Here is a 12,000-nt window from a genome sequence, read left to right on the forward strand (position 1 = left end):
CTCCCTTCATCCCTGTTCCCAAACATATATCCCTTATCTCCCTCCTTTATCCCCCAGAATGCTAGTGTAACTAAAAGCATATATGTTAACACTAATGTAAACCTCTTTTTTTTCAGTTCCAGATATTTTTACTAGTTGTTTCTTAAAGGTTTAGAATCAAAGGAGCACTGTAAAAACAATGTTAGAATGGCAATTATTGTTTGCATGGGCCCACCAAAGTATGGGGGTCATGGAAAGGAAAAACTTTGGCCTAAGTACAAGGAGACCCTACCCCTGAAGTTTCCTGACATAAGACCATTTCTAGGCTCCAGGCAAACTAGTTTGTCCAATCCCGGTCATTGTCTGTAGTGCCCATACAGTATATTTTTCAGTCTCTGTTGTTGGTCTCATGTTTCTGAATTGAAGGTCCTGGAATCTGTATATCCTACATTGAAGTCAGGATGGTGCAGAGCGGCGTCTAATTTCAACTCACAATTAACGGGTAATGCAGAAAGCCCTGTCCAGTACTCAGGTCGTTGATGTTGTTTAAATGTTCTCAGTGTTAAGGGAAGACTCTTTTGAGTAAATCGATGTCAGAGCAGCAGTAGGGTCTTTTCTGGTAGAGGATTGCTTCCAGGTGATGTCATAGACAACTTTGGATGATTTATAGATGGCTTCCCTGGTTCAGGGGTGACTGGAAAATGCCCAAACCTCTGAGGCCTGTGCAGGTCATCATGTCAATGTTCAGGGTTTGTAAGGTTCCATTGCACCACAAGATTTGTGTGTTCCTATCTCTATTAGATAAAAACTTATTTGTATGTATAGTATTTTCCATTTTAATGTGCCCATACAAACAAGGAATAATGCCACCTAGTGTTATCAGTGCATAAGGGGGCCGCAAGAACAGGTCCAACAATCCCCGTGACCTGGTTCAAACATAAGCATTAAACTGAGGGACTCTTTCACCAAAATTCCTTTTTGAACAGTTCACAAAGAGAAAAAAAAAAGTGGGGAAAATAAACAATCTAATTTAAGACAGTGGACACTATTGTCACCGTTTAAGAAAATTTGTGTGTTCCCATCTTTATAAGATAAGAACGTGTTTGTATATAATTTCCCATTTTAATGTACCTGTGCAAAGGAAGAACAGTATCACATGGCAAGATTGGTGCCTATGGGGGCCGGGAAGGTGGCGCTAGAGGTAAGGTGTCTGCCTTGCAAGCGCTAGCATAGAATGGACAGCGGTTCGATCCCCCGGCGTCCCATATGGTCCCCCCAAGCCAGGGGCAGTTCTGAGTGCATAGCCGGGAGTAACCCCTGAGCATCAAACGGGTGTGGCCCAAAAACCAAAAAAAAAAAAAAAAAGAAAAAGATTGGTGCCTATGGGGGATGCTAGAACAAGTCCAACAATCCAATTGACTTGGTTCTTATATAAACGTTAAATGGAGGGACACTTCTACAAAATTCCTTATTTAACAAATAACAAAGGGAAGGAACGATAGAGAGGGACTCTTTCATCAAAATACCTTATTGAACAGTTCACAAAGAGGAGAAAAGATAGAAAGTGGGGAAAATAAACAATCTAACTTAAGACAGTGGACTAAATTGTCACCATTTCTGGGAGCTAATCAGAAAACTAGTATGGTAGCAACCACAGTTACACAATGAAAGAAGGAAGAGGCCAAGAGGTCACTGAGAGTAAACAAGTAGGTAAAGAGTACTGGCCTCTTCCCAGCCTGAGAGTCCATCCTCTCATTTTTATTTTGAAAATATATGTTACCCCCACCCAAACTGGTCTCTTCCCAACCTGAGAGTCTATCCTACCATTTTTATTTAAAATATATATGGTGTAGCATGAAATAATTAATGATGGGGCTGGATGGCGGTGGATGGAGGCCTTTGTGCTTAGGCCCCAGCCACGTGGCTTCATCCCCCATCCAGCTGGCAAGTTCCAGGCCCAGGTAGTCGGCGTAATCAAGACTCACTCACACGCAGGCTTCAGGAAGAATCATCTTTATTTATGCCCTAGCCACCACAGGTGTGTGGCCTATGTCAACCTTTTAAGCATTCAGCTATATTTTGCTAGCCCTGCATCTTATCTCCTGTTAGCCATCTTCCCTTTGGGCTCCATGCGGCCCAAAGATCCAAAAGCTAGGAAGCCAAGCCGGGCCAAGAGAGAAACGGCCAAAGGCAAAGAGCCAAAAGGGCCGAATTCCCTTGGTCCCAGCCTTATCTACCTTTTTCCAAACCCCTCCCAGGAATGGGAGGGGCTTGCAGGTAAAGTTACACCTACTATCCGGTTCAGACCCCTCCCAGAAATGGGTGGGTCTTAGGGTACACCACATTTCCCCCTTTTTTAAATATTTTCATGCGCCAACGTAATAAAGTGAAAATTAATATACCAGCCCTTTTGAAAAACATATCATTTGCAAAATATACTTTACACCTGTAACCTAAAATTCTATTAATGCTTTTTTACCAAGCACTATTTTGGAACTTTCATGTTCCTATATTTTTAAACTATATTGGGGGAACTTTACTGTTCCTATATTTTTCCTATACACAAGTACTTTAGCATACATGCATAACATACATTTTAAAAACAGGCTAAGTACATTAAAATACACAGTAAAACATTTTGCAATTGAAAATATTAACTCTGAAAGACAACAAAACACATTTAAATTATAAAGAAAATGACTTAAGACAAAGATGCAGGTGGTTAGAAATTAGATGTTTTAGTTGGGCTAAGCTGTTTTACCTTCCTTTATTTTTATTTTTTAACCACTAACTAGCTAAAACTTATCCCATTACCAACTATGAGTGAAATATATGACTATTTGCTTAGTTTTTACACCTAAAATCACAGTTTAAATGATTAATTTGTTCCACGCTGACCTCACCATGTTGATTTCACCATGTGGCTTTTGTAAATTTTTAGATTTTAGATGCTGGTTTGTCCCACGCTGATCTTACCACGTGGCTTCGTAGTTTCAGGCTCCGCTGCCGGTTTGTGATCTGGAGCGAGGATTCCAGGTTTTTCGCTTTTCCGGGCAAAGCTGAGCCCAGCCAAGCCGATCCCAGCCGAGATTCCAGCCGAGCCGAGCTGCTTGGAGCTTGCCGCTTGGAGCTTTTTGCCGCAGGGGCTTCACCGCTGCCTTTTTTCCCCTTTGGGAGCACTTTGGATGTTCAGAGTTCCAAGTGATTTAAACTAAAAGTTCAGTTCGAAATTTCCAAAGTTGAAATCCAAATTCAAGCCAAAGGTCATTTTCAGAAAATCAGTTCACTTTAAATACAGTTTTTTTTTTTTTCTCCGTTTCCAATTTAGACTTTTAATTAGTTTTTCTACAGGCCGAGGTTTTTGTTTCTTGTAACAAAGTTTCAGTTCTGGGCCTGGGCCTGGGCTGGAGGTGATGCAAGCTTCCACCTCTTTTGTTTTAATTGCCCTTGTTTCCCTAGAAGGGGTCACGGCCATGTTTGAACATGGCTCCACGTGGCCCAGTGTTTTGGGCTCAGTGCACCCGAAAAGAGCCAAAATGAAACAGAAGAGCAGAAATGTTACCATTGTTGCTGATTTCTTGGGTTCAGGATTCAGGCCCCTGTTCAGGCGCCATTTGTAGCATGAAATAATTAACGATGGGGCTGGATGGCGGTGGATGGAGGCCTTTGTGCTTAGGCCCCAGCCACGTGGCTTCATCCCCCATCCAGCTGGCAAGTTCCAGGCCCAGGTAGTCGGCGTAATCAAGACTCACTCACACGCAGGCTTCAGGAAGAATCATCTTTATTTATGCCCTAGCCACCACAGGTGTGTGGCCTATGTCAACCTTTTAAGCATTCAGCTATATTTTGCTAGCCCTGCATCTTATCTCCTGTTAGCCATCTTCCCTTTGGGCTCCATGCGGCCCAAAGATCCAAAAGCCAGGAAGCCAAGCCGGGCCAAGAGAGAAACGGCCAAAGGCAAAGAGCCAAAAGGGCCGAATTCCCTTGGTCCCAGCCTTATCTACCTTTTTCCAAACCCCTCCCAGGAATGGGAGGGGCTTGCAGGTAAAGTTACACCTACTATCCGGTTCAGACCCCTCCCAGAAATGGGTGGGTCTTAGGGTACACCACAATATGGTTTTTGAAATGGAGACCAATGAGAAAAAAAATACCAGTGAATGTCATGACGTATTATCCCGACATATACAAGTGCTGCATCGGCCCGCCATCTACCCATGTGTCTCCCTCTTAGTGTCGGGAGAGAAAGGGGGAAAGCCTGAGGACCACGATAGAGTCCACCTGGGCCGGCAACCAGGGAAGGCCTGGATATAGGAGGAAATAGGGGAAAGACTGGAAGCCTGCCAAGCCTCCCAGTACCCCCCAAGCTAGGGCGAATGCCACTGGCATAGGGTGTCCCCTAACCCCATACCTGGGAAGAGCTGGCCTCCGGGATCAAGACACTGGAAGCCAACTATCTGCCCGACCCCTCTCTCTGCTCACCCCAGCATTTTTAAGGATGTTGTTTGCTTGGAATATTTTCCTCCAGCCTTTGATTTTGAGTCTATGTTTGTTCTGACTATTCAGGTGTGTTTCTTGTAGGCAGCAGAAGGTTGGATTCATCCTTTTGATTCATTTAGCCACTCTGTGTCTCTTAACTGGTACATTTAGTCAATTGACATTGAGAGAGATGATTGTCATGGGATTTAATGTCATCTTTGTGTATAAGTTTAGTGTGTCTGTTGGTCTGTCTTGTCATAAAGTAGACTTTTCAGTTTTTCCTTTAAGGCTGGTTTTGCATCTGTAAAGTTTCTGAACTGTTGCTTATCTATGAAGCTATGTATCCTTCCTTCAAACCTGAACGTGATCAGGGTGGGTGCAGTATTCTAGGTGAAGCCTCCATTTCATTCAGTCTTGTCACAATATCCCACCACTGTCTTCTGGCCTTGAGAGTTTCTTGTGACATGTCTGCTGTAAATCTTATGGATGCTCCTTTGAATGTAATTTCCCTTTTTGATCTTGCTGCTTTTAGTATTCTGTCTCTATCTGTAGGATTCATTGTGACTAGGATGTGTCTTGGGGTGTTTTTCTTCGGGTCTCTTTTAGCTGGTACTCTTCGGGCATGCAGGATTTGATTGCATGCAGACTTTAGCTCTGGGAGTTTCTCTGTGATGATGTCTTTAACTGTTGATTCTTCCTGGGGATCCCCTTCCTGGACCTCTGGGACTCCAATGAGTCTTATGTTGTTTCTGTTGAGTTTATCAAAGACTTCTATTTTCATTTGTTCACATTCTTTGAGTACTTTTTCCATTGTATGATCATTTGCTTTAAGGTTCTTTTCCAATCTCTTCTGCTCTATGGAGTTGTTCTGCATTTCATCTTTCATTTCACTGATTCTGTACTCGGCTGCTGTTACCCTGCTGGAGAGGCTTTTCATTGAGTTTTTCAGTTGAGCTACTGTGTTTTTCAGATCTGTTATTTCAGTTTGGAGTTTTATGATTTCTGTCTTTGTGTTCTGTTCAGCTAGAGCTATATTTTCCTTGAGGATCCTCCATATTTCTATTCTAAACTCCTTATCTGAGAGGTTAATCAGATGGTTGGTATTTGATGGGGGTCATCAGAGCTATCATCTTCATTCTCTGTGCCTGGTGTTTGCCTGAGAGGTTTCCCCATTGTCACACTTATAATGTGTGTTTTTTTTTTCTGTGCACTACGGTGCGAAGCAAAGGAGAGCAATTTTACTGGGCCCTTCTCGACTCACACAGGAGAGGTTCAAGAGACAGAACAGTAGAGACATGCACATTCGCTCCCAATTGGTAATCACACAGAAGGGGCACATTCCTCCAGCCTGACGTCTCCAGGAGCAATTTCTGAGCGCATAGCCAGGAGTAACCCCTGAACATCATCAGGTGTCCCCCAAAAAACATCACTTCCTGAAACAAAAACAAACAAAAGCAATAATCTAGATCTGGATTGAATCTAATTCTTTCTGAAGCCAAAAATTATTTTTTCTTTCATCAGACAAAAGAACAGATGTGGACCAGTGTGACTGAAAAGGATTATGTATGTTACTTTTAGTTATAGAAAAAAACACCATAAAGAAACTTCAAGATAAGCAAATCTTTAGAACAAATAAAACATTTATGTGATTTGAAACAACTTTATCCAAACACCACAGTTATTTGTGAAAGATACATTTACTTTCTCTTCTTATCATTTCATCTCAGGCCCAGTATTTAAAAAAGAGAACCTAGTTGGTTGAATGGACTCACATGGTGACAGAGTTGGGTATGGGACTATATATATGTGTATATATAGCAAGAGACTTGAATATGTTTTGATACAGAGAGTATATTCACTAGTGTACTTATTTTTAGCCATTTTTCAATATGAAACTCCCACGAGGGGATGATCTTAAAAAGGCCAGACATCAGAAGATTCCATTGCTAACTGATTTTTTGGAAATTGCAAAGAATGGAAAAAAATATATAATATTTGACCTTAATGGACCTCCAAAATATCATCCTTACAGACACTCATTTGTCCGTAAAACTGTAGAGGTGGTCCTTGCATCAAAAATTGAACAACATCTGGTATGTATAATTGTTTTTTATGGGATAGGTTGGGAGATAACTAGCAACTCTCAAGAACATAGAAGGTGAATCTGACTAACCTTCTAGAACTTGCTCCCTATAGACATTTTTCTTCCTACATAAATGTGTATTTTAATTATATAGCTACATGTGACAATCTAAAAATGACTTAGTTAAATTTATGTCAGTGTAAATAAACATTGAGGCCATTTGTTATTCTCAACCAGATTATATACCAGTACTCTGTTAAAAAGTGGAATTAGATAAGGATTGTTGGATATGACTCACCTCATCACCAACAAATTATTTTTTTGGTACCAACTCTTGTTTTTGAAGTGGCAACCATAACTTGAACTTGGTATACATAGCATACATCAAACGCCTTTACTTTTGTCACCCATGTTCAAATCTTGAAATCATATTGATACCATCAAAACCGTGTTCATATAGACTTTGGGGGGGGTGGGGAGTGGGATCTGGGCCACAACTAGCAGTGCCCAGGGATCACTCCTGGAAGGCTCAAGGATCCATATGAGATGCTGGGGATCAATCCCAGATCTGCCTATGTGCAAGACAAACACACTACCGCTATGCTATCTGGTCAACACATCATTTTTAAAAGGACTTTGAGAAATTGGTATAACTTAATTCTGTAGAAAGTAGAATGGATGCTTAGTTGAGAAGAAATTTATTGTGTTTTTCATAAACAAGCCTGCATTTGGGCAATTATTTTAAATTTATTAAAACTTCAAAATATAGATGAGTGAAATGTTCCACAAAGAAATGTCTTTTTGCAAATTGTGTTGTCTCAACAGATGAGTTGTAATAATATTCCTTATTAACAGGAAGTGAAACCTATCAAAAAATATATATATATATAATTTTCAGTGTTAAAAACTTATCTACTGGGGCCTGAGAGATAGCACAGCAGCATTTACCTTGCAAGCAGCCGACCCAGGATCTAAGGTGGTTGGTTCATATCCCAGCATCCCATATGATCCCCCATGCCTGCCAGGGGCTATTTCTGAGCAGATAGCCAGGAGTAACCCCTAAGCACCACCGGGTATGGCCCAAAAACCAAAAGAAATAAAAACCTTATCTTCTGAGATCTTATCTACTTTGATTAATATTAAGTTTTCTGCATACAGTGGGACCTTTATCCATAATATTGACTGAGAAAACCAGAAAACCCAGCTCCAGAACAATCCTGTTGAAAACTCCATTGTAAGAGTTAACTAGGCATGCATAATGCTTTACACCCTACCAGTAACAGTACTGAAAACCACAGTGCCTAAAATTTTATAAAAAGTGTCTGCATAACAGCGCCGTTTGCCTTGCAAGCAGCCAATCCAGGACCAAAGGTGGTTGGTTCGAATCCCAGTGTCCCATATGGTCCCCCGTGCCTGCCAGGAGCTATTTCTGAGCAGACAGCCAGGAGTAACCCCTGAGCACTGCTGGGTTTGGTCCCCCCCCCAAAAAAAGTGTCTGCATAAAGGGGCCGGCACAGTGGCGCTAGAGGTAAGGTGTCTGCCTTTCCAGTGCTATCATAGGACGGACCGCAGATCGATTCCTGGTGTCTCATATGGTCCCCCAAGCTAGGAGTGACTTCTGTGCGCATAGCCAGGAGTAATACCTGAGCATTACCGAGTGTGGCCCAAAAACCAAAAAATAAATAAATAAATAAATAAATAAATAAATAAATAAATAAATAAATAAGTGTCTGCATAAAGACAGACTAGTGGGTGTGAAGGAAACTGGGGACACTGGTGAAGGGATGGATCTTAGAACATTGTATACCTGAAACCCAATCATGAAAAATCCTGTAATTCATAATTAATAAATTTTAATTTTTTAAAGAATTATTTAGGAAATATTAGGGCAGATTGATTCTTTCTTGAAGGATTTTACTCTAAAGATCATTACCAGTGCCATGTATAATGATGTTCACTTAATAACAATAGGACTGGTGTGTACCTAGGCAGGTAAGTATCCATGAGAAAAGTCTCATGTTTTTTCTTACAGGTTTATTGGTTGACCAATTTTGACAGGGATTATGTCAGAAGGATAGCCCCTGGCTTTCAGCAAGTGGAAAGGCTTCGCCCAATTAAAGTCTTGTCAAATAAAAATATAAACATAATAAATGTTGACTTTAAATCATTATTTGCCAATGGGTTAAGGTAAGTGTTTGACCATACTTCTCTTGGCTTTAACTGATTTTCTTCCACAAAATTTGCATTCTAACCAAGCTACCTGGCTTCCCCTATTTATGGATTTCTGCATGTGGCTATATTTTTTAATACTTATTGCCTCCATTCTTCTACCCTTCTCTGTTTTTATATTATTTATCTATCTGTATATTCATTGATATGAACCTTCTAAGTGATGCTCAGGAGGTCCAGGGACATCAACATTGATTCTTAGTCAACTTGGCTGTTGTCTTAAAAAAAGAGTGCAATGTGCTGCTTCTCATTCTCTGCAGTACCTTGGACACCTGGGCTAGCCACTTGATCTTGGGGGCCTCCAGGTCAGCACCTGCAATCCTGTTGCTAACAAAGTCTTTTTAATTTTTTTATTAAATTACAGTGAGATAGAGAATTAAAAAGTTGTTGATAGTTTAGTTTCATACAGTGTTTTAACACTCATCCCTTCACCATTGTTTGTTTTCCACCACCACCAATTTCCCCAATTACCTTCCCATGCCCCAACTCCTGCCCCAGCTATCTCTTGGCAGACCCTTCTACCTCTCTCACCTCACTCTCCTTTCTCTCTCCTCTCTCTTCTCTCCCCCCCCCCCACTCCTTTTTCCCTTTTAGGCACTGTGGTTTTTGCAACACTGTTATTTTAGGGGTATTATGCATATGACTTTACTTCCTTTCAGGGAGCAAAGGAAAACAGCCTCAGAACCTTTTCTTGTTCTTCCTCCCCATCCCTCCAGGTCTTTCCTGGCAGCCAGGAGAAACCAGAGGTGGAAGGATTCACCCTTCCTTCTGGCTAGGTCTGGGCAGCCTCCACACTGATTGAAGTGAATGTCTTAACCTCCTGTAGTTTGTGTTTTTGTTACAGAGAGTATAAAAAAAATAACATCAGCATCAATATATATATCGTCAATACTCTTTGGCTCTTCTCATTGGCTTGGTGCTCCAAGATTAACTCAGTAACTACAGATATGGTTCATGAACTAAAAAAGATAAATTACCCTTCCTACTTCATGGTGAGCTGGCTGTTCAAAGAATTCTTCCAAGTTAGCAACAATTGGAGTCAGTCTTCCACCTCACCCCTACATTACCCACCATGCAGTTCTCTGGGGAACTACTTGAAGAACTACCAACTCTAGGATTTTGGAGATGTGGTAGTTTCTCCTCTTCCACACAGACCCTTTATAATTTTCAGAAAGAAAATAGTATTGTTATAATTGATGCTTTGTAATCCTCATTATATTCTTTCTATGCACTCTGCACTTGAACTCTGAATTAGTCAGTATTTTTAGCCTCCTGGAAAAAGTAAAGCTCAAGGATATTAAAATCCTGGTGCATGGTTATATGGTGGCAGACTCATAGAGTCCTCACTTCAGAGTTCCTTCCCTTAAATGGTACCTTCCTGGAGCAACAATGACTATGGGAGTGAGGAGGAAGACAAATTAACTTGAGCACAAAGTGAAAACTGTGTCCTGAATGAAATGCTTATAAGTGTAAAAATGCCTTTGCTAACTGGCTTGGGCTAGTTTAAAGACCTGTTTGGCCCTCTTTGTTTAAGGAATTGCACCAATATCCCAACTAAGTAGTTCACACTCTGGAAAGAGTCCCAGCTTGGGGATAATAATAATATTATAGAATGTTTCTCACTACAGTTTGTCTGTGAATATGGGGGTGGTTGGCATCTTTTAAAATGGCAGACATTCTGCTTCCTAATTTGTGGTGAGATCCAGGGAAATTTATATTATTGAAAGGTATTTCAGCTGGATTTGAGAAACCATGTTGTGAATAAATGGGGCAAGAAACTAACAGTCAAGATCCTGGGCCATAGTCCCGGTATGGAATGCTATGTGAGTGACTTCTCTAGAATTCCCTCTGGCCAGTGGCTGAAGCATTTTATGCCTTGAATAGTACTCAGCACTCTAAGAGCCTCTTAGCCAGCTATGTATCTGTAGTAAAGTACATATCTTTCTTGCACCAGCCTGAGTTCTGTTTTCAGAACTGCAAAAGCATTTTAAAAATAAAAAAAGGTATGGAGACCTAGTAAGTAGTTCAATTACTTTGGAATAATTATGTAAACTATATTTCTTTGCTAATAAAATTTGGGAAGGGAAATAAAAACAAGTTAATAAATATAAATAAAATAACTTCCTTAAATTTCTTTATACTTATAGCTCTTTAAATGTTTTTGCAGACACCAAGTTCCTATATGTTCTGGTGGTTTTTAATGGATTTCCTGTCAATAATTTTTATTGGTGCTATGTTTTATTTCCATTGGTAAGCATCTATTTATAATTTTAATGAATATTTACCCAAATCAATGAATTTTAATGATTATTTACCCAAATAAATCATTTTATGGAAAGTTGAGATAAAAATAATTATTTTTAACTACCGTATTTGCCGGCGTATAAGATGACTGGGCGTATAAAACGACCCCTAATTTTGCAGTTAAAACATAGGTTTAGGCCTGTATTCACTGTATCAGAACGTTCCTGTGCTGCAACTGTATGCACCACAGTGAGCCAATCACAATAAGTAAAGGTTCAAAGGTTATACTGCAATAGACTTGCTCTCTGACTCTGGCCAATCTGAGCAGGCTTTTTACAGTGTAGATTCAGGTCCAGAACATTGTCTAATTTCATGCATAAAAAGCCTGCTTGGATTGGCTGAGGTAGAGAGGCTGTCTGAGCAGCCTTGCAGTGATTGGTGCAGGAATGAGTTGGAAAATTCGTTTTGTGGCAATATTCAGACAATTTTCGTTTAGCGGCATATTGGAACATATACTTATACTTATAATATATACTTATATATAATATATATAATATATACTTATAACATATACTTATATACTTATACTCGGCGTATAAGACGACCCCCGATTTTCGGTTGACTTTTTTTTGTTTCAAAAGTCGTCTTATACGCTGAAAAATACGGTATAATCTTGGAAAACCAGTGTCATAATCTGAATTTTTCATTTTGTGTAATGCTGTCTGCACTTTCACACAACCCTTTTACCACCCCCTACTTAACACAGTATTCTAAGAAAGGGACTCAGTAAAATTAAGTCAGTGGCTCTTACTATAGGTTCAGTGTGCATCACTTGGGAGAGAGTAAGAGTTGAATGTTGTCCAGAGTGGAGTGTCTCTGACTTTCACCCTGGGCATAATAAGGTAGTGTGCAAAAAGACATTTCTCAGACACCTGCATTTTATTAGACTTTTTGGGAAAATCACTACAGATTCCAAAGTCATAGTCTAT

General features: G+C 40.2%; 1 protein-coding gene across 1 annotated transcript in view; it reads left to right on the forward strand.

The window, feature by feature from the left end:
* Positions 1-11,009, forward strand: part of GDPD4 (glycerophosphodiester phosphodiesterase domain containing 4) — a gene marked incomplete at its 3' end in the record, with an annotated part of 63,232 nt that extends 52,223 nt beyond the window's left edge. The window contains exons 10-13 of the mRNA XM_049784719.1: positions 6,333-6,548; positions 8,571-8,725; positions 9,612-9,759; positions 10,935-11,009. Coding sequence (XP_049640676.1) covers positions 6,333-6,548; positions 8,571-8,725; positions 9,612-9,759; positions 10,935-11,009 — 594 coding nt within the window. The remainder of the gene's footprint in view (positions 1-6,332; positions 6,549-8,570; positions 8,726-9,611; positions 9,760-10,934) is intronic.
* Positions 11,010-12,000: the final 991 nt, after the last annotated feature.

Source organism: Suncus etruscus, chromosome 12 (assembly GCF_024139225.1).
Source record: "Suncus etruscus isolate mSunEtr1 chromosome 12, mSunEtr1.pri.cur, whole genome shotgun sequence".
NCBI lineage: Eukaryota > Metazoa > Chordata > Mammalia > Eulipotyphla > Soricidae > Suncus > Suncus etruscus.